This window comes from Triticum urartu, chromosome 3, assembly GCF_003073215.2.
Source record: "Triticum urartu cultivar G1812 chromosome 3, Tu2.1, whole genome shotgun sequence".
Lineage (NCBI taxonomy): Eukaryota > Viridiplantae > Streptophyta > Magnoliopsida > Poales > Poaceae > Triticum > Triticum urartu.
Genome location: NC_053024.1, coordinates 292,271,477 through 292,293,921, shown reverse-complemented (window position 1 = coordinate 292,293,921; position 22,445 = coordinate 292,271,477). Strand labels below are relative to the sequence as shown.

Sequence of the window (22,445 nt, the reverse complement as noted above, 5' to 3'; positions counted from 1 at the left end):
TTGCCTCAGCTGTCGTCAACCCCCATAGCTGCAAAGCTTGAACCCTAGCCCGATAAAAACTAGTTCAGGCCTTTGAGACGAAACCCCCCCCCCCCCCCCCCCCCCCCCCCCCCCCACACACACACACACCACCACCACCACCACCACCTGAAGTGATCAAGGCAGGGGAGTGATGCGAGGATCACCCCTGAGTCAGCCCGGATCAATTGCAGAGGAGGGAAGGTGAAACACTCAACGGCGGTGAAAAAATCACCTCTGGGAGAAGAAAACCCTAGTTAGAGGGAAACCAAGGCATGTGTGCGCGCATGCAACTATCCGTGGAGTTAGGCCTCGGTCTGTCTATGACTCTATGGACCCATGATAGTGGAGTTAGGCCTCGGTCTGTCTATGGAGTATGGACCCATGATACAGGAAGCCACGGGTTTAGTCAAGAGAAGCCTACAAGGTTCAGTGTGTGCGTGTTCGGCAAAGAGTAGCACATATCTTAGCAAAGGAAGGTTATTTTTTGATGTTTTGAACTAGGATGTAACCAAGTATGATTAAATAAAGCGGCAACGCTTCCAATTTAAAAATAAATAAATCCAGATGTGTGTGCGTAAAGTGATCAGATTTGAACAGTGCACATGTCCGGTATTTAGATCTATGATAACAAGAGCATCAAATATCAAATTTTAGTTATAAGAAAAAAGAAGCGAACTTCAGCCACATAATTTTAGGGAAATTTTTGTTTTTGCCACTCTAGATTTTGACATTTCACTTTTGCCATTCTTAGTTTTTGACAATTATCACAATTGCCATTCCCGTGGCAAAAGCAAAATGTTGAGAGTGGCAATTGTGATAATTGTCAAAAGCTAAGAGTGGCAAAAATGAAATAAAATTATTTTGCTTTTGCCACAGAATGGCAATTGTGATAATTGTCAAAATCTAAGAGTGGCAAAGTGAAATGTCAAAATCTAGAGTGGCATAAGAAAAATCGGCAAAATCTAGAGTGGCATAATTTTATGATTGATATGGTAGAGCCATAGATCTAAGTTTGAAACCACTGATAGGCAGAATATTCATTTTTTTTCCAAACAGGAGGCCACATCACTGCAAGCTTAACCAAATTCATGGCAAATCCACCTAATCATGGGCACGAACTTAGTTCGAATACAAAATCAACATCGAGGATTCGACCTTGTAGATGCGCTTTATACATCTCTGACTCCAATGCTTGAAGAGCCCAAGAGAAACTGGATCTTAGACATATCTGGTCTTCCCATGAAAACCCTGCTTCTTCACCTGTGAATTCATCGTGTACAAATATGTCAAGAATTGATTGATACACTTTCCAGCTAAATTAACCTCTGGTAGTTTAGCAAATGAGTGTTTCTATACCACTTTGAATGTTGACTGCAGCTTGGATAGAGCAACAGGGCACTCTCCCTTCTCATCATACTCATCAAACTCTCCTTCGGAAAGATCAATGTCAAATGGTGTCCCGTGTACCTTAAAGAAGAGGGAGATTATTAGAATACCAATAAACCATAACAAGCATCATGCTGCAAGAGTGAACACATAGATTCTCAAATATACTTCCTCCGTTCCTAAATATAAGTCTTTCTAGAGATTCCACTATGGACTACATACAGAGCAAAATGAGTGAACCCACACTCTAAAAGATGTCTGTATACATCCGTATGTAGTTTGTAGTGAAATCTCTAAAAAGACTTATATTTAGGAATGGAGGGAGTAGCTATCAAGCAATGCTTGCTTCATTTGATAAACTAAAATCCACATATCTGCAGTACATAAGGGTAGTGGTACTGGGTAACTGCAACTCAAGCTCTTAGTTTGATTACAAGTTGTGCCTTTCGATTTGGGTGGAGCATAGAAGAACTTAATTACTTTCTCTTAAATATACTATGTGGGATGAAGAAACACACATTTTGAAAGAGCCCAGGAAGAACACATACAGAAATCACAGATTTGTTTGTCAAAAAACAAGGCATATTGTTTTCTGTTCATGGAAAAGAAGACAGGCAATGAATAAACTAGTAGGAATATCTGTGTTCTCAGATGCAATATAAACAGAGGTATCATTGTAATGTAAACACATTATATTAGTTCTTTTTTGTTCAATGACACACATGATATTAATTCATAAGCAAAATGATGCAAAAACCAATAATACATAGAAGCAACCATGAATTCATCAGCAGGTATATAACAGTGAAACCAATGAGTCAAGCTCGCATTGAACAAATGCAATATTAGAGCTCAGTTCTAGGCTTCTAGCACATAAATTGTCTGGGCAAGATTAATTACTACTCCCTCCGTTCCAAATTAGTTGACTTGAATTTGTCTAAATATGGATGTATCTATACTTGTTTAGTGTCTAGATACATCCGTGTCTAGATAAATATGGGTCAAGTAATTTGGAACGGAGGGAGTAGTTACAAATCAATATAGTAAGCTGACTGCAAACAAAAATCCAGCACATTCTTTTATAATGTGAATACTCGTGGATGTGGTGAAAGATCAATAAATACTTACAGATTCAGCCTTCCAGCCATTACCAAAAGCAAACTCAATAGGTTCATAGCCTCTGCATTCAAAGACCATCAAACAAGTCATCTCTCCTTTCTGGCTCTGCTCAGCAGTCAGTGGTGTTCCCTGCCCAGGAATCATCACAACTGATCCCTCCCTCGAACATAACTTGCACTGAAAGAAAACCAGAACACCGTACTGATAAGACATATAACGACATCACAAAAGTATGTACTGGAGGAAATTTTTTGCTCCTGTACACATTCCCTGGAAAGATCTAGGGAAAACACAGGCAGGGGCCTTTCAAAAGTCACTAAGCAATATAATCTACCATCAGCTAATAAAACATTTAGATTTAAATTATATAAATCATAAAATGGTTTGCAATAGAAGTGCCTATTTGACAAAGTAGTATTATGGATCCTATGAAGTCCCTTAAAAGTCAAAAATAAGAGATGCTGAAGCTTCCAACAAAACAAATGTGCAACAGAGTAATGAGATCTTGCAACACTGAAGCACAATATAAGTACTTCTCTAGCAAGGTGCAGGTGTAATGACACCAAAGAGAAGGGTGTTCTACCAGCAGTTTGAAATCCTTTATATTTGGTGAAGCTCATTGCCCTAGGGTCTTTGAGATGCATAGTGTGTCCTTTTAAATCACTTAGCACATAAAGTTGTACTAAAGCTGCATAAAGTAATATGGATCGGAGGGAGTACTATCTTTGGATCAAAGACTGAAGGACAGTGAGCTAGCTGTCTGCTTTTAAAACGTCCTGATGGTTCCTAATGTCAATTCTAGCCAACCGGGAGAGACCTATGTTTATCCACTAAATAACTGGTTCAATGAAGGTCCATAATAAACAAACAAAAGGAAACCATATATTAATAATACCCATTACCCACAGAAATCAAGTAAATCTGTCTATCCCAGACACGTTTAGTGATAGCAATGGAGAATTGTAAGCAGTTGGTACTGTAAGCAAATATATTATGTCCCTGCTGTTTAAATAAAGATATCAGCTTGAAAACTAAACTTCCATTAAGAAAATAAAAAACAAAATAAGATCACCCTGTGTTCAATTGTTCAGTACTCATTATTCAAAAAAAAAGGAGTGGCAGAAACAGTGCCAGCAATAACAAAGCCTCAGACAACACATGCAGTGTTGCAGGCTAGAAACAAGAGTTACAAGACAGTCAAAGTTCTCTAGCATAAGCAAAGTAAACAGTCCTCCCAAAATAAGTCAAAATGACAGCTTGATGCCATCGGTCCACCTTGGATTTGTTTCATCCAAAAGATGGGCATCCTTTTGTTAAAATCCAAATCACAATATGAACATGCTATATGCGTCGTTGAAGACCTCATAAGATAATTTAAACTATTACCACATAAACAAGCAGACAGAACACATATTATATATATAATTTGTTTGGACTTCACTTGCAAAATCACATGAAACCAAAATTATCACCACACAATAGCATAGACTTAGAAGAGCTTAACCCAACGTCACACAGTAACAAGATTCCTGGACATGTATGCCAATCGTAGAAGATGACACACCTATGTTCTTAACTTCGAACACAAACTGATCCTCCACCACACAATTCGATCCCCATTTTGGTTAAAAAAACAGTTCAATCCCCGTATTAATGACACCTGGCATCAAACGGGGTAAAACAGAGAACAGACTACCAAATCCCACACGGAAATTTCAACCCTATTCTGCGAACAGTACACACAACACAGGACCAAGCCGACCGATCCTATCAATGCAGAAACCCGCATTTCCAGTCTCATCGATGACACAAAAAGTATTTCCCACAGACAGAAAGCTAAAGGGCGCATATGAATGAGTCCAGAGGAGGCATGCGGTGACAGAAGGTGGCACCTTCTGGAGGAGATTGGCGGTGCCTTTGCCGGTGGGCAGTTGGACGACCTCGTCGAGGGAGACGCAGGTGGTCTTGGCGCTCGTCTCCCCGCAGCTCTCGCACCGCAGCTGCGATCGATCCGACGCAGATACGCAATCGCCGTCAGAATCATCCGAATCGGGGAGAGATGTGGCGTAAGGAAAGCGATCAGAGAGTAGGCGGAGTCAGGAAGCGAACCTTGAAGTAGTAAGGGTAGCTGGGGTCGTCGCAGCCGCCGCGGGGCTGCAGGTTGGTGAGGCCGTCGAGCTCTGCCCCCACGAGCAGCGCGAAGAACACCATCTCCCCTCCGGTCGACGGGGTTGCCGCCGCCTCCTCCTCTTTCAGTACTTGCTAGGGTTGGGGGCTTGGGGTTTTTGGGTCGCGTCGGTGGCAGACGAAGGCTTGAGAGGAGAGGTGGGTGGGTTTGGGTTTGTGTGTTCGCTTTGCCTTCGCTCTGGGGGAGAAGGGGACGGGGGAGGAATATGTGTTTTTTTTTTTGGCGAATGGGAAGAATATGTTCGGTCGCTCTGCGCCTCTCGCCGTTTTTTTTTGCGGGGGGCGCCTCTCGCCGTTTAGGAATGCCCCTGGATTTTGCATTACACCTCCGTTCTGGTTTATTTTTGAGTTAATTAAAATAAATAAATCATCCCAAATGATAAGTGTCACACGTGTGGCATGAAGCACTCCGCTCCTGACATTTTCTACAACTAAAATTGGCATCAAAAAAAAGTTGCCATACTTTTTCATTCGCCTTTGCTTTTCTCAAAGTCTTTTGATTTTTTAGTCAGGTCGTTGAACTTTATAGTACCGCATGTGGTACTGATGAACGTGCACAATTAGATGAAATGAATTGTTGTTGTTTAATACACCCGTCCAGTGTTGGTTGGCACAGTGCATGCCTGTTTGGCGACAATAGATTAGGCTCGCCAGAGAGTATTGTTTCTCAAGCAACATGCATAGGGTTAAATATCCTGTGCTGCCAACAACTACATGCTTCCATGCTCCAATTTTTAAAATAATAATTATAAGTGTTTCAAAAAATTCTGAAAAAAGTTGTGAATGTTCACAAGACATAAGTCTACATCCTCTGAAAATTTCATATCCAAACGCGAAATATACACTGAGAAATAAAAAAAGAAAAACTAAACATGAATAGTGTCACAAGAAGACAAAAGCTAAAATGGCACTATTCACATGAAGTTTCTCTTTTCGTTTTCTCATTGTATATTTCGATTTTGGATTTGAAATTTTTAGATAATCTTGTGAACAACCACCAATTTTTTTTGGAATTTTGTGAGATATTTAAAATTATCATTTTAGACATTGGAGCATGGAAGCATGAAAGTGTTAAGAGCACTGGATATGTCCTCCCCCAAGAGAAAAAGCTCTATACGCAGCCATTGAATGCTGACATGAGAAGCGACTTTTTGACGTGTCATTGACTGATGCGTGTAACTGTGGATGGGGTAAATGGCTAATGGGTGAAAATGTGTTGTATGGGAAGAAAGTATATAGTGCGGTAGAAAGAGAAAAATTACCGCGCATTATGAGAATCAAGCTGTAGTATAACTTGTGTTTATTGAATGCTAGTGCATAATTCCTTATTGGATTAGTGGACGGATGAGCACAAATACAAACTAAGATTAACCATAAAGAGCATGCTCTTGGAATTACATAGTACTAATAATCATGAGCCTAACACGATCCTGGGGACGACCAGGTGATTTGAAATAAAAAAATACATAGTAGTACTGGTAATCCTGAGGCAAAACTCAGATTAGTTACTTGGGAATAAAAATTACATAGTACTGAAAATCTTTCCGGCACCGTCGGCGGCAGCATCATCAGCTTCAGACTTTCAGGCGACCTTTGAGCAAAAGAACAGTACAACAAGCAGGAGCGTCTCTGCATTAAAAATAGTACGGGTGGTTGGGCGATGGTACAAAATCCTCTGAGAATAACGCCATGATTATATACGAGACGACGGAGATATGGGCAATAACTGAAGGCAATACAGAGAGGCTAATATAGTGTCTGCTGATCCCGAGGCAAGTGGGCGGGTATGATTTTAGTAGGCATCGTCGTCAAGTGCTCCTACGCAATTTCGTCTGAGAACATTGCTTTTCTGAAGAAAAGCACAACAACACACTCTGAAACACTTTGGATTCACGCTCTGAAATGTCTCGTTTTTCTCTTGCTTTGATCTGATTCGTCAATTCTGACATGCACGAGAAAAACCTTCAAAAATGAATCTAAGTCGCCCTGAATTATTTCGCTTCTCTTGCTACCATATTGTTCTTCAACAATCTGTCTTGTAGGAGAGAATAATTTAGAAGCAATGCTGAAAACTATGATCTAAGAAATACTTCACGCCTTATTTTCGCGACAAATCATTTCAAAGTCTTTGTACTCTAAAAACAAATCTTTTTCAAAGACTCTGTTTCGCAGGAAATATCTCAGATTTCACTGAGTGCTTTGATCGATCCTCTTGATTCGAATCGTATCTCAATGCCACTCTTTCAAAGATTTATTTCGCCCCGTTGTCTTCTAACATTGCAGGACTTCAGTTTATCAAAACCTTCACTAAGATGCATACATTCAGGGGGAGCATACTTTATCTTCGGATAATCTTCTATTACTTACTTGTTCGCACAATCATTGGCCAACAATCCTCCAAAAAGGAGGAGGGGGGGGGGGGGGGTATTGGTGCAATATCTTGAACCCTTGTGTTTTGGAGATTGTTGTCAAAAACAGTCATGTGAAGTGTGGAGCACCATACAAAGTTACAAACAGCTCATAGTCCATCGCTGTAAAATGTTTTATTCTCAAAAAGGGGCTGTGGAAATTTTGAACCAATCGAACCAAACTACACTTGACAAACAAAAATTTAGGGCTCCTTTGATTCAAAGGATTTACATAGGAATTTTGGAGGATCATAATCCTTAGAATTTTTTTTCCTATGTTGGCTGTTTGATTCAAAGGATTGAATCCTACGGGGATTTTTCCTAAGGATTTCTTTGTACTACTTCCCACAGGATTTCTAACATCCACTCAAACCTCTTTGAGAAAATCCTTTGTTTTTCCTATGATGCAACCAAACAACCCAAAATCCTATAGAATGGAGATGAGCATGACATTCCAATCCTATGTTTTTCCTATTCCCAAGTTTTCAGAATCCTGTGAATCAAAGAGACCCTTATTTGTGGGAGATAAATAGAAAAATTCAACTCCGTTACTCAGCTTTCCTTTCACCCTCTGAGTTCTGACAATGTAACTACTTTAAATTCAAAATCCAAACTGCTCATGAATTGTGTATATCCGTAATAAACATCTGCTTTATCTACAAAGATGTCAAATCATCTAACATTTTTTTATAGGAAAAACAACAAACACGGCCACATTAAATGGTTCTGCAAAACCAAACAAAAAATGACATGAAAAGTGTGAAACACACTAAAAATGTAAAGGTAGTTGGCATAGAAAACTGCAGTCATATGGTAATGGCAAGGAATCACTCAGTGCACAAACTTGAAATACAGGACTACTAGGATCGCTAAAACAAGAAGAGCTATCAGCAAGCCGATAATCCACTTGTTCCTATCCATCCTTCTCACCATGGTCCCCATGATCTTTCTGCTCTTGCCAACGTTGTCATCCACGTCATGCAACTGAAAAGCCAATCAAGATTGCAAATAAGTAGGTTAGAAAACACAAGACACTAGCAGCTCAAATATATAATACAACTTACATTTTGTATCATGACAGTTGAGTGATCTTACAAACATGTGTACTGTAGGTGTTTGATTGTTATGATTGAATACCACTACAGAAGTTAAGTTCACTAAGGCACAAATAAAACATAGGGCTCTTAGGAACAAGGGACAAAAGAACCTAGGTAAAGCATCAGGATGCAACCTATGTTTTTCCGACATACAAGGATTTGCCCAAAGGATAACTCTACATCTAGCAGACTAGCATCAAACAAAAATATCAGGTCAGATTGCAAAAATACTGCCACAATCCAAAGTGACCTTGATAACCCACAAATAGAAAATGTTTACGTTTGCTACTTGTACAAAACATTCAGCTGATACATGTCCATCCAAACAATCCCTTGTGGGTATATCAGAATTGAGGAAAGTTATGGGTAGGCAAATGCGACAATACAAGTATTTTATGAATAGAAATTATAGAGTGGCTCATCAAGCTCAATTTGACTTAAAGTATTTTCTGGACATTTCTCAAAAAATATTTTTGAATTCAGTGATTCACAAATTTCCAAAATGTGCATGATCCTCGGTTCCTTGCTCCATCAGGCATGAATAAGGAGACTTAAGAATGAAAAGAAGAAATCAAGTTCATAAATGACAAGAAATACAAAACAAATAATCAGTTAAATTCAAGCAACATATATACTGTAAACAACCTGTAGATGTAATTGACTTGTAAAGTAAGGTAGGTTCTGCTTCTAGCACTTGTAAATAAACAGTTTACATATATAAAAAGGCTTAAAGCATACAGATATATATATATATATATATATATATATATATATAAAGTAAGGTAGGTTCTGCTTCTAGCACTTGTAAATAAACAGTTTACATATATATAAAGGCTTAAAGCATACAGATACATATATATATGTAAACTGTAAACTGTTTATTTACAGCCATCTACACACAGATATTTGCTTGTAAACTGACTATAGACGAAGATGATACTCCTTGTAATATACTCCCTCCGTCTCAAAATGTAAGACGTTTTTTGACGTGTTAAAAAACGTCTTACATTTTAAGACAGCAGGAGTACAATACAATCAAGGCACAGAGGCGACACATGGTAAGTTATTCAACATGATTTGCATTAAGCAACCTGCATAAACTATGAATTATTTTGGGGTCCACAAATACTTTGTGATGGAAAAATGAATAATGCGCAGAAACAAAGCAATTGACAAATAGAGAGAATTAACAGAAATGTTACTTGCCGTATCATTAGCATGCAAGAGAGACTGGCGCTGCTGATGCAAGTCATGCATGATGGAGACTCCAAGCTCTTCTGTTTCCAGCATAGTTCTATGGCTATCTCTGATCCTATCAGTTGACTGATTTTGCCTTTCCGTTGTCCTAAGCAATCTTGACCTTTGATCAGCAGATACCTGCAAGATGCAATATCAATAGATCATTGGACTTTAATGGGACAAAAAAAATACTGATAGACAATGTCGAAGGATAAGCTGTTAATACTAAAATGTGAAATAATGCAAGGTTAGTGGCTAAAGATGCAGATGCAGGAGGAAGCACAGTAACCTCGTACTTCAACAAAAACATGAATGAAGCAAATTTGATATGTTAGTTGACTGCATTCAATATTCTCAGACTTTTCTGAGTATCACACAGAATCATCTGGGCAGCATATACTATAGCATGTGCATATATTAGAAATTCTAACTACTTCAGAAAGAAAAAGAGAAAAATCACTTAACTAGACATTCATAACAGATGGACTGAGAAAGTATGCTTTCAGACAACATTTGTGAATTACAATTCTTTGAGATGGACAGACTGACAGAATGACAAATATCAATCTATAATATGCTAAGTACTTATGTAAGGAGTGGCAGGATTTTTCGGTGAGTGTATGACTCTTGAATGTTGAGGTCCAAATTATCAAATGCTACTTGTATAATATATGTAGCATATTTGCATTTAAAAGAATATCTGGGCCATGCAAAATTATCTGATAGGGTATTAAAGAAAAAGAAACCTCCATATTTTTATGTCACCGGCCAACCTGGTTTAGCTGTAGATTGAGTTATCTAGTGATTGGTAGTCTGGGGCTATACTTTGGTCGAGAATTACATGAAACAAGCACCAACCAAATATATATCAGAGTTTCCCATTTCTGACATCAACAATCAGTAAAATGTGGGTAATAAAAGACACTCAATGCATCACAGTACTTAACTCACCTCCAAATAAGAAACCACTCATGAATTAAGAATAAGGAACATACCACCAACGTATCTGCCATTCCTGACTCCAGCAACTCCTCTCTCGCCCCTTGTTGGCCATTACCAGCAGTGATTCTCTTCAACGCTCCCTTCAGATTGTTAAGATCCGACTTGTACTCTCTCAGTTTCGCCAGTTGCCCGGCCCTCACGCTCGGCTGGAGGTTCCTTGCTTCAAGATCCATCTTCCTTATCTAGAAAAGGAAACCCACATCCAGACATTTCTCAACATGTACAATTACGCAATCACTAACCTATTACCATAAGGTAATCTATCTTGTAGATTCATACAGTAAACAGTTTCCTGATCGTTGCAAAAAACAAACCCCTCCCTTGAGATATCATAAATCAATCGAATTCCTCGGAAAAATTGTTTGGACTGAGATATGTTTGGTTACAGAGAAGAAGGGTACCAGTGCCTCGGCGCCATCGATGCCGGATTTGATCTCCGAGGCCTTCTGCTTCAGTTTCTCTACGCGCGGTACAAAAGACAGCCAGAAAACGTTAGAAAACTCGAGGCGAGAAATATTTGGGAAAATAAGATCGGAGGACGATTCCTGGACACAACATACCTCCCTCCTGGGAGGCGGCGGTGGTGCATTTCCGGGAGAGGGAGGCCGAGATCTCGCAGTACTGGCGCTCGTAGCCCTGGAATACATCGGTCATGGTCGATGAGCCTGATCGCCGGCCGGCCAAAACCCCTCAAAGTCTTCCTCGTTCCGATCAGGCTAGAGGAAGAAGAGTCGGGACGAAGGAACAAGAAGGGGAAATGGGGAGGAAGACTGGTGAGGACGAGAGGAGAAACCGGTTACGTAAATCAAAATCGAAAGCGCATTTTCGTCGAACCAATAGTTTTTTTTTTTTTGAATTACCCATAGACCGCTTCCGTAATGGACGGCTCTCGTCAATGTAACGCATGTAGTTTAAATTTAACCGCGAGCACTGTAACTCCGGAAGTCTGCATCATGTCGCTTTCCTTACTTTTTATCTTTCTGTAGCTACTTAAGAGAGGATTCAAGAGGGAAGATGACAATTTTAGATGTATCTAGGCTTTGCCCTTAAACCGCTGTGTTCCGGCTGGCAAACCCTAGTTTTTCTTTGCTTCGATCTGAAATGAAATCAATCACAATTCATCCCTAAATTCCCGTGTTTTCTACTAGTTCAATCACAAAACACTGACAGAAGTAGCTAGGTCGTGTTAATTGGTATACATAGCTCGGTTTAGTCCTTGGAGGCGACAAATCAAAAGTCCAGATCAGATGTGGATTCCGTTTTTTGGCAGCAGTGTGAAGCAGGGAAGCTAACGATGACAGTAGACAGTTCGGAAGCAGGATCAAAAAGGTTAGTGGTTTCCGAAGAACAATTCTTGAGTGCCAAATCCCACCCAGCCATCCCTTCCAGTGCTTTTCTTCGGTGACGGGCGGCGCTGATGTCGACGTGGCGGCAGTGGAGTTGGTCGTTGAGGTATGGTTGCCGGGAAACCGGTGCAAAATCCTGCCCTTCACAACCCAAGTGTTCTTCCTCGACGAGGTACATCATTCCCTGTGATGCTAAACCCTCCCCTAGATTTGATGACCAAGGCAACAAAAACACAAGACACCTGGTCTTTGGAACTTGAATCTTTATAGTTGGATATCAAGACCCTGCGGCAAAATCGAGAAGACAAGAAAGAGTTCTATGATTTTACAAAAACTGTTAACAAGAATTTTGCTAGTATCGAGAGGAATTTCAGAAAATCCAAGTCACCCTAGAAAAACTGATTGAAGAAGAGCGAACAGGGGAGGAAGAAGAAGAAAAACACCTCATTCTACCCAGGGGAGCACAGTGCCTCCCGGCCATCCAAAACAGTTGCCTTCAGCTCAAGTAGCAGTAGAAAAGGCCAGGACTTGCAACTGTTGGCTCACCAGTTCTCATCAATAAAGAAATGAGAAAATAACTAAATTTGAATGGTACACCTAAGGGGCCATACAGACATCCAAATCACATAGCAAACATGCCAGAGTTAGCAACACCTCAACACAACATGGGACCAAACACTGGAGCAGTAATTGTTGTGGAAGAATTGCCTAGAGGCTCATAGACAAGAAGTGCAAAGAGCAAGAGCACACAACACTAATGTTAGGAGAAACATCTTAAGTGCCAAGCCACCAAAACTTGACATCTCTAAATTTGAGGGCGTCGATAAGGTAATCAGAATCCTGATTCGACTCCTACTATCCTACGACTTCACGACCCTACATAAGCATGGCGATCCAAGTCCTACTCTGAATCTGCATCTGGTAGAATCCATGTTGAGTCGGGATCCAAATCATAGAATCATGTACAAAACTGTAGAATCCTGACTATGCTATGGACTATGTCCGATTCTACTAATTTATCTAAATCGTGTGTTTAGTTGTAGCAGAATAGTATGCCATCATCCAAACCCTTTTTCACATGTCTCATGGCCCTTTATTCCCCTCTCAAGCCCAAACGCTTAGCCTCCAACATCTTTGATCTAGCTCTCAAAAGCCCTATATCAAAGCTGAGGATCAGGCTTGTCAACGAACGGAATTATCGTGAGAAGGAGGATGCGTCAAGATTGATCAGAGAAGGAGATCAAGACCCTTCAAGGTTTAGCAATGCAGGTCGGCTATACAAGTGATCGGCTATTCACGTACTCTAAATAAACCTCCTAAGTAAATTTTGTGCATTGAAGATTTAAATGTTCTATATATTGTCCTCTCATATATGTTCCATACATGCAAGTTGGATCGTAGGTTAGCCATGAAAAGAAGTGGAATACAACTAGAATTTATGTGTACGTTTTTTGCTCTATGTTTAGTGTTAAAACTCTATAGAACCCATATAAATTTCTGACGTGGATACTGTTGGGGAACGTAGCAGAATTTTAAAATTTTCTACGCATCACCAAGATCAATCTATGGAGTCATCTAGCAACGAGGGAGAGGGGAGTGCATCTACATACCCTTGTAGATCGCGAGCGGAAGCGTTCAAGAGAACGGGGTTGATGGAGTCGTACTCGTCGTGATCCAAATCACCGATGACCGAGCACCGAACGGACGGCACCTCCGCGTTCAACACACGTACGGTTGGGAAGACATCTCCTCCTTCTTGATCCAGCAAGGGGAAGGAGAGGTTGATGGAGATCCAGCAGCACGACGGCGTGGTGGTGGAAGCAGCAGTGATCTCGGCAGGGCTTCGCCAAGCTCCAACGAGAGAGAGAGAGAGAGAGAGAGAGAGAGGGAGGGTGTTACGAGGGGAGAGGGAGGCGCCAGGGACTTGGGTACGGCTGCCCTCCCTTCCCCCACCATATATAGGGCCCCTAGGGGGGCGCCGCCCCTAGGAGATGGGATCTCCAAGGGGGGCGGCGGCCAAGGGGGACTTGCCCCCCAAGCCAAGTGGGGCGCCCCCCACCCCTAGGGTTTCCTATTGGGGAACGTAGTAATTTCAAAAAAATTCCTACGCACACGCAAGATCATGGTGATGCATAGCAACGAGAGGGGAGAGTGTTGTCTACGTACCCTCGTAGACCGGAAGCGGAAGCGTTAGCACAACGCGGTTGATGTAGTCGTACGTCTTCACGGCCCGACCGATCAAGCATCGAAACTACGACACCTCTGAGTTCTAGCACACGTTCAGCTTGATGACGATCCCCAGACTCCGATCCAGCAAAGTGTCGGGGAAGAGTTCCGTCAGCACGACGGCGTAGTGACGATCTTGATGTTCTACCGTCGCAGGGCTTCGCCTAAGCACCGCTACAATATTATCGAGGATTATGGTGGAGGGGGGCACCGCACACGGCTAAGAGAACGATCACGAAGATCAACTTGTGTGTCTAGAGGTGCCCCCTGCCCCTGTATATAAAGGAGCAAGGGGAAGAGGCCGGCCGGCCCTAGGGGCGCGCCAAGGAGGGGGGAGTCCTCCTCCTAGTAGGAGTAGGACTCCCCTTTCCTAGTCCAACTAGGAAGAGAGAAGGGGGAAGGAAAGAGAGGGAGAGGGAGAGGGAAAGAGGGGCCGCGCCCCCTTCCCTAGTCCAATTCGGACTCCCCATGGGAGGGGCGCGCCACCTCCTGGGCCGCTGCCCTCTCTCTCCCCTCAGGCCCACTAAGGCCCAATACTTTCCCGGGGGGTTCCGGTAACCCTTCCGGCACTCCGGTTTTCTCCGAAATCACCCGAAACACTTCCGGTGTCCGAATATAGCCGTCCAATATATCAATCTTTATGTCTCGACCATTTCGAGACTCCTCGTCATGTCCGTGATCATATTCGGGACTCCGAACAACCTTCGGTACATCAAAATATATAAACTCATAATGAAATTGTCATCGTAACGTTAAGCGTGCGGACCCTACGGGTTCGAGAACAATGTAGACATGACCGAGACACGTCTCCGGTCAATAACCAATAGCGGAACCTGGATGCTCATATTGGCTCCTACATATTCTACGAAGATCTTTTATCGGTCAGACCGCATAACAACATACGTTGTTCCCTTTGTCATCAATATGTTACTTGCCCGAGATTTGATCGTCGGTATCTCAATACCTAGTTCAATCTCGTTACTGGCAAGTCTCTTTACTCGTTCCGTAATACATCATCCCGCAGCTAACTTATTAGTTGCAATGCTTGCAAGGCTTATGTGATGTGCATTACCGAGAGGGCCCAGAGATACCTCTCCGACAATCGGAGTGACAAATCCTAATCTCGAAATACGCCAACCCAACAAGTACCTTCGGAGACACCTGTAGAGCACCTTTATAATCACCCAGTTACGTTGTGACGTTTGGTAGCACACAAAGTGTTCCTCCGGTAAACTGGAGTTGCATAATCTCATAGTCATAGGAACATGTATAAGTCATGAAGAAAGCAATAGCAACAAACTAAACGATCAAGTGCTATGCTAACAGAATGGGTCAAGTCAATCACATCATTCTCCAATGATGTGATCCCGTTAATCAAATGACAACTCATGTCTATGGCTAGGAAACTTAACCATCTTTGATTCAACCAGGTAGTCAAGTAGAGGCATACTAGTGACATACTGTTTGTCTATGTATTCACACATGTATTATGTTTCTGGTTAATACAATTCTAGCATGAATAATAAACATTTATCATGATATAAGGAAATAAATAATAACTTTATTATTGCCTCTAGGGCATATTTCCTTCAGTCTCCCACTTGCACTAGAGTCAATAATCTAGTTCACATCGCCATGTGATTTAATATCAATAGTTCACATCACCATGTGATTAACACCCATATATAGTTCACATCGTTATGTGACCAACACCCAAAGGGTTTACTAGATTCAATAATCTAGTTCACATTGCTATGTGATTAACGCCCAAAGAGTACTAAGGTGTGATCATGTTTTGCTTGTGAGAGAAGTTTAGTCAACGGGTCTGCCACATTCAGATCCGTAAGTATTTTGCAAATTTCTATGTCAACAATGCTCTACACGGAGCTACTCTAGCTAATTGCTCCCACTTTCAATATGTATCCAGATTGAGACTTAGAGACATTTGGATTAGTGTCAAAACTTGCATCGATGTAACCCTTTACGACGAACCTTTTTGTCACCTCCATAATCGAGAAACATATCCTTATTCCACTAAGGATAATTTTGACCGCTGTCCAGTGATCTACTCCTAGATCACTATTGTACTCCCTTGCCAAAAACAGTGTAGGGTATACAATAGATCTGGTACACAGCATGGCATACTTTATAGAACCTATGGCCAAGGCATAGGGAATGACTTTCATTCTCTTTCTATCTTCTGCCGTGGTCGGGTTTTGAGTCTTACTCAATTTCACACCTTGTAACACAGGCAAAAACTCCTTCTTTGACTGTTCCATTTTGAACTACTTCAAAATCTTGTCAAGGTATGTACTCATTGGAAAACTTATCAAGCGTCTTGATCTATCTCTATAGATCTTGATGCTCAATATGTAAGTAGCTTCACCGAGGTCTTTCTTTGAAAAACTCCTTTCAAACATTCCTTTATGCTTTGCAGAATAATTCTACATTATCTCTGATCAACAATATGTCATTCCCATATACTTATCAGAAATGTTGTAGTGCTCCCACTCACTTTCTTGTAAATACAGACTTCACCACAAGTCTGTATAAAACTATATGCTTTGATCAACTTATCAAAGTGTATATTCCAACTCCGAGATGCTTGCACCAGTCCATAGATGGATCGCTGGAGCTTGCGTATTTTGTTAGCACCTTTAGGATTGACAAAACCTTCTGGTTGCATCATATACAACTCTTCTTTAATAAATCCATTAAGGAATGCAGTTTTGTTTATCCATTTGCCAGATTTCATAAAATGCGGCAATTGCTAACATGATTCGGACAGACTTAAGCATAGATACGAGTGAGAAACTCTCATCGTAGTCAACACCTTGAACTTGTCGAAAACCTTTTGCGACAATTCTAGCTTTGTAGATAGTAACACTACTATCAGCGTCCGTCTTCCTCTTGAAGATCCATTTAATCTCAATGACTCGCCGATCATTGGGCAAGTCAATCAAAGTCCATACTTTGTTCTCATACATGGATCTTATCTCAGATTTCATGGCCTCAAACCATTTCGCGGAATCTGGGCTCATCATCGCTTCCTCATAGTTCGCAAGTTCGTCATGGTCAAGTAACATGACCTCCAGAACAGGATTACCGTACCACTCTGGTGCGGATCTCACTCTGGTTGATTTACGAAGTTCTGTAGTAACTCGATCTGAAGTTTCATGATCATCATCATTAACTTCCTCTCTTGTTGGTGTAGACATCACTGGAACTGATTTCTGTGATGAACTATTTTCCAATTCGGGAGAAGGTACAATTACCTTATCAAGTTCCATTTTCCTCCCACTCACTTCTTTCGAGAGAAACTCCTTCTCTGGAAAGGATCCATTCTCAGCAACGAATATCTTGCCTTCGGATCTGTGATAGAAGGTGTACCCAACAGTTTCTTTTGGGTATCCTACGAAGATTTACTTCTCCGATTTGGGTTCGAGCTTATCATGTTGAAAACTTTTTCACATAAGCATCGCAGTCCCAAACTTTAAGAAACGACAGCTGAGGTTTCTCGCCAAACCATAGTTCATATGGTGTCATCTCCACGGATTTAGATGGTGCCCTATTTAATGTGAATGTAGCCATCTCTAATGCATAACCCCAGAACGATAGTGGTAGATCGGTAAGAGATATCATAGATCGCACTATATCTAATAAAGTACGGTTATGACGTTTGGACACACCATTACACTGTGGTGTTCCAGGTGGCGTGAGTAGTGAAACTATTTCACATTGTTTTAACTGAGGGCCAAACTCGTAACTCAAATATTTTACTTCTGTGATCATATCGTAGAAACTTTTATTTTTGTTACGATGATTCTCCACTTCACTCTGAAATTCTTTGAACTTTTCAAATGTTTTAGACTTGTGTTTCATCAAGTAGATATACTCATATCTGCTCAAATCATCTGTGAAGATCAGAAAAATAATGATACCTGTCGCGAGCCTCAATATTCATCGGACCACATACATCAGTATGTATGATTTCCAACAAATCTGTTGCTCGCTCCATTGTTCCGGAGAACAGAGTCTTAGTCATCTTGCCCATGAGGCATGGTTCGCAAGTATCAACTGATTCATAATCAAGTGATTCCAAAAGCCCATCAGCATGGATTTTCTTCATGCGCTTTACACAGATATGACCTAAACGACAGTGCCACAAATAAGTTGCGCTATCATTATTAACTTTGCATATTTTGGTTTCAATATTATGAATATGTGTATCACTACGATCGAGATCCAACGAACCATTTTCATTGGGTGTATGACCATAGAAGGTTTTATTCATGTAAACAGAACAACAATTTATTCTCTTACTTAAATGAATAACTGTATTGCAATAAACATGATCAAATCATATTCATGCTCAACGCAAACACCAAATAACACTTATTTAGGTTCAACACTAATCCCGAAAGTATAGGGAGTGTGCAATGATGATCATATCAATCTTGGAACCACTTCCAACACACATCGTCACTTCACCCTTAACTAGTCTCTGTTCATTCTACAACTCCCGTTTCGAGTTACTACTCTTAGCAACTGAACCAGTATCAAATACCAAGGGGTTGCTATGAACACTAGTAAAGTACACATCAATAACATGTATATCAAATATACCTATGTTCACTTTGCCATCCTTCTTATCCGCCAATTACTTGGGGCAGTTCCGCTTCCAGTGACCAGTCCCTTTGCAGTAGAAGCACTTAGTCTCAGGCTTAGGACCAGACTTGGGCTTCTTCACTTGAGCAGCAACTTGCTTGCTGTTCTTCTTGAAGTTCCCCTTCTTCCCTTTGCCCTTTTCTTGAAACTAGTGGTCTTGTCTACCATCAACACTTGATATTTTTCTTGATTTCTACCTTCGTCGATTTCAGCATTACGAAGAGCTTGGGAATCATTTCCGTTATCCCTTGCATATCATAGTTCATCACGAAGTTCTACTAACTTGGTGATGGTGACTAGAGAATTCTGTCAATCACTATTTTATCTGGAAGATTAACTCCCACTTGATTCAAGCGATTGTAGTACCCAGACAATCTGAGTACATGCTCACTGCTTGAGCTATTCTCCTCCATCTTTTAGCTATAGAACTTGTTGGAGACTTCATATCTCTCAACTCGGGTATTTGCTTGAAATATAAACTCCTGGAACATCTCATATGGTCCATGACGTTCAAAACGTCTTTGAAGTCCCGATTCTAAGCCGTTTAAGCATGGTGCACTAAACTATCAAGTAGTCATCATATTGAGCTAGCCAAATGTTCATAACATCTGCATCTGCTCCTGCAATAGGTTTGTCACCTAGCGGTGCATCAAAGACATAATTCTTCTGTGCAGCAATGAGGATAAACCTCAGATCACGGATCCAATCCGCATCATTGCTACTAACATCTTTCAACTTAGTTTTCTCTAGGAACATATCAAAAATAAAACAGGGGAGCTAAACGCGAGCTATTGATCTACAACATAGATATGCTAATACTACCAGGACTAAGTTCATGATAAATCAAAGTTCAATTAATCATATTACTTAAGAACCCCACTTAGAAAGATATCCCTCTAATCCTCTAAGTGATCACGTGATCCAAATCAACTAAACCATGTCCGATCATCACGTGAGATGGAGTAGTATCAATGGTGAACATCAATATGTTGATCATATCTACTATATGATTCACGCTCGACCTTTCAGTCTCCGTGTTCCGAGGCCATATCTGTTATATGCTAGGCTCGTCAAGTTAAACCTGAGTATTCCGCGTGTGCAACTGTTTTGCACCCGTTGTATTTGAACGTAGAGCCTATCACACCCGATCATCATGTGGTGTCTCAGCACGAAGAACTTTCGCAACGGTGCATACTCAGGGAGAACACTTATACTTTGATAATTTAGTGAGGGATCATCTTATAATGCTACCGTCAATCAAAGCAAGATAAGATGCATAAAATATACACATCACATGCAATCAATATAAGTGATATGATATGGCCATCATCATCTTGTGCTTGTGATCTCCATCTTTGAAGTACCATCATGATCACCATCGTCACCGGCATGACACCATGATCTCCATCATCTTGATCTATATCAATGTGTCGTCACATGGTTGTCTCGCCAACAATTGCTCTTGCAACTATTGCTATTGCATAGCGATAAAGTAAAGCAATTATTTGGCGCTTGCATCTTATGCAATAGAGAGATAACCATAAGGCTTTTGCCAGTTTCCGATAACTTCAACAAAACATGATCATCTCATACAACAACTTATATCTCATCACGTCTTGACCATATCACATCACAACATGCCCTGCAAAAACAAGTTAGACGTCCTCTACTTTGTTGTTGCAAGTTTTACATGGCTGCTACGGGCTGAGCAAGAACCGTTCTTACCTACGCATCAAAACCACAACGATAGTTTGTCAAGTTGGTGCTGTTTTAACCTTCGCAAGGACCGGCCATAGCCACACTCGTTTCAACTAAAGTTGGAGAAACTGACACCCGCCAGCCACCTGTGTGCAAAGCATGTCGGTAGAACCAGTCTTGCGTAAGCGTACGCGTAATGTCGGTCCGGGCCGCTTCATCCAACAATACCGCCGAACCAAAGTATGACATGCTGGTAAGCAGTATGAATTATATCGCCCACAACTCACTTGTGTTCTACTCGTGCATATAACATCAACACATAAAACCTAGGCTCTGATGCCACTGTTGGGGAACATAGTAATTTCAAAAAAATTCCTGCGCACACGCAAGATCATGGTGATGCATAGCAATGAGAGGGGAGAGTGTTGTCTATGTACCCTCGTAGACCGGAAGTGGAAGCGTTAGCACAACGCGGTTGATGTAGTCGTACATCTTCACGGCCCGACCGATCAAGCACCGAAACTACGGCACCTCCGAGTTCTAGCACACGTTCAGCTCGATGACGATCCCCGGACTCCGATCCAGCAAAGTGTCGGGGAAGAGTTCCGTCAGCACGACGGGGTGGTGACGATCTTGATGTTCTACCGTCGCAGGGCTTCGCCTAAGCACCGCTACAATATTATCGAGGATTATGGTGGAGGGGGGCACCGCACACGGCTAAGAGAACGATCACGAAGATCAACATGTGTGTCTAGAGGTGCCCCCCTGCCCCTGTATATAAAGGAGCAAGGGGGAGAGGCCGGCCGGCCCTAGGAGCGCGCCAAGGAGGGGGGGGGGGAGTCCTCCTCCTAGTAGGAGTAGGACTCCCCTTTCCTAGTCAACCTAGGAAGAGAGAAGGGGGAAGGAAAGAGAGGGAGAGGGAGAGGGAAAGAGGGGCCGTGCCCCCTCCCCTAGTCCAATTCGGACTCCCCATGGGAGGGGGCGCGCCACCTCCTGGGCTGCTGCCCTCTCTCTCCCCTCAGGCCCACTAAGGCCCAATACTTCCCCGAGGGGTTCCGGTAACCCTTCCGGCACTCCGGTTTTCTCCGAAATCACCCGAAACACTTCCGGTGTCCGAATATAGCCGTCCAATATATCGATCTTTATGTATCGACCATTTCGAGACTCCTCGTCATGTCCGTGATCATATTCGGGACTCCGAACAACCTTCGGTACATCAAAATATATAAACTCATAATGAAATTGTCATCGTAACGTTAAGCGTGCGGACCCTACGGGTTCGAGAACAATGTAGACATGACCGAGACACGTCTCCAGTCAATAACCAATAGCGGAACCTGGATGCTCATATTGGCTCCTACATATTCTACGAAGATCTTTTATCGGTCAGACCGCATAACAACATACGTTGTTCCCTTTGTCATTGGTATGTTACTTGCCCAAGATTTGATCGTCGGTTTCTCAATACCTAGTTCAATCTCGTTACTGGCAAGTCTCTTTACTCGTTCCGTAATACATCATCCCGCAGCTAACTTATTAGTTGCAATGCTTGCAAGGCTTATGTGATGTGCATTACCGAGAGGGCCCAGAGATACCTCTCCGACAATCGGAGTGACAAATCCTAATCTTGAAATACGCCAACCCAACAAGTACCTTCGGAGACACCTATAGAGCACCTTTATAATCACCCAGTTACGTTGTGACGTTTGGTAGCACACAAAGTGTTCCTGCGGTAAACGGGAGTTGCATAATCTCATAGTCATAGGAACATGTATAAGTCATGAAGAAAGCAATAGCAACAAATTAAATGATCAAGTGCTATGCTAACGGAATGGGTCAAGTCAATCACATCATTCTCCAATGATGTGATCTCGTTAATGAAATGACAACTCATGTCTATGGCTAGGAAACTTAACCATCTTTGATTCAACGAGCTAGTCAAGTAGAGGCATACTAGTGGCATACTGTTTGTCTATGTATTCACACATGTATTATGTTTTCGGTTAATACAATTCTAGCATGAAAAATAAACATTTATCATGATATAA

At 41.6% G+C, this 22,445-nt stretch overlaps 2 protein-coding genes across 2 annotated transcripts; both read right to left on the bottom strand.

Annotated features, from left to right (window-relative positions):
- Positions 1-984: 984 nt before the first annotated feature.
- On the bottom strand, positions 985-4,913 carry LOC125543847 (CXXC motif containing zinc binding protein). Its single transcript, XM_048707329.1, has 5 exons — positions 4,636-4,913; positions 4,419-4,526; positions 2,536-2,703; positions 1,378-1,488; positions 985-1,281 (listed from the first exon to the last, which is right to left on the bottom strand). Exons 1-5 carry the CDS (start codon positions 4,735-4,737, stop codon positions 1,240-1,242), a joined length of 531 nt encoding a protein of 176 aa, XP_048563286.1. The 5' UTR covers positions 4,738-4,913; the 3' UTR covers positions 985-1,239.
- Positions 4,914-7,715: 2,802 nt separating this feature from the next.
- On the bottom strand, positions 7,716-11,303 carry LOC125543846 (vesicle transport v-SNARE 13-like). Its single transcript, XM_048707328.1, has 5 exons — positions 11,020-11,303; positions 10,861-10,919; positions 10,453-10,641; positions 9,425-9,595; positions 7,716-8,105 (listed from the first exon to the last, which is right to left on the bottom strand). The coding sequence occupies exons 1-5, from the start codon at positions 11,111-11,113 to the stop codon at positions 7,953-7,955; spliced, it is 666 nt and encodes a 221-aa protein (XP_048563285.1). The 5' UTR covers positions 11,114-11,303; the 3' UTR covers positions 7,716-7,952.
- Between the last annotated feature and the right edge of the window lie 11,142 nt (positions 11,304-22,445).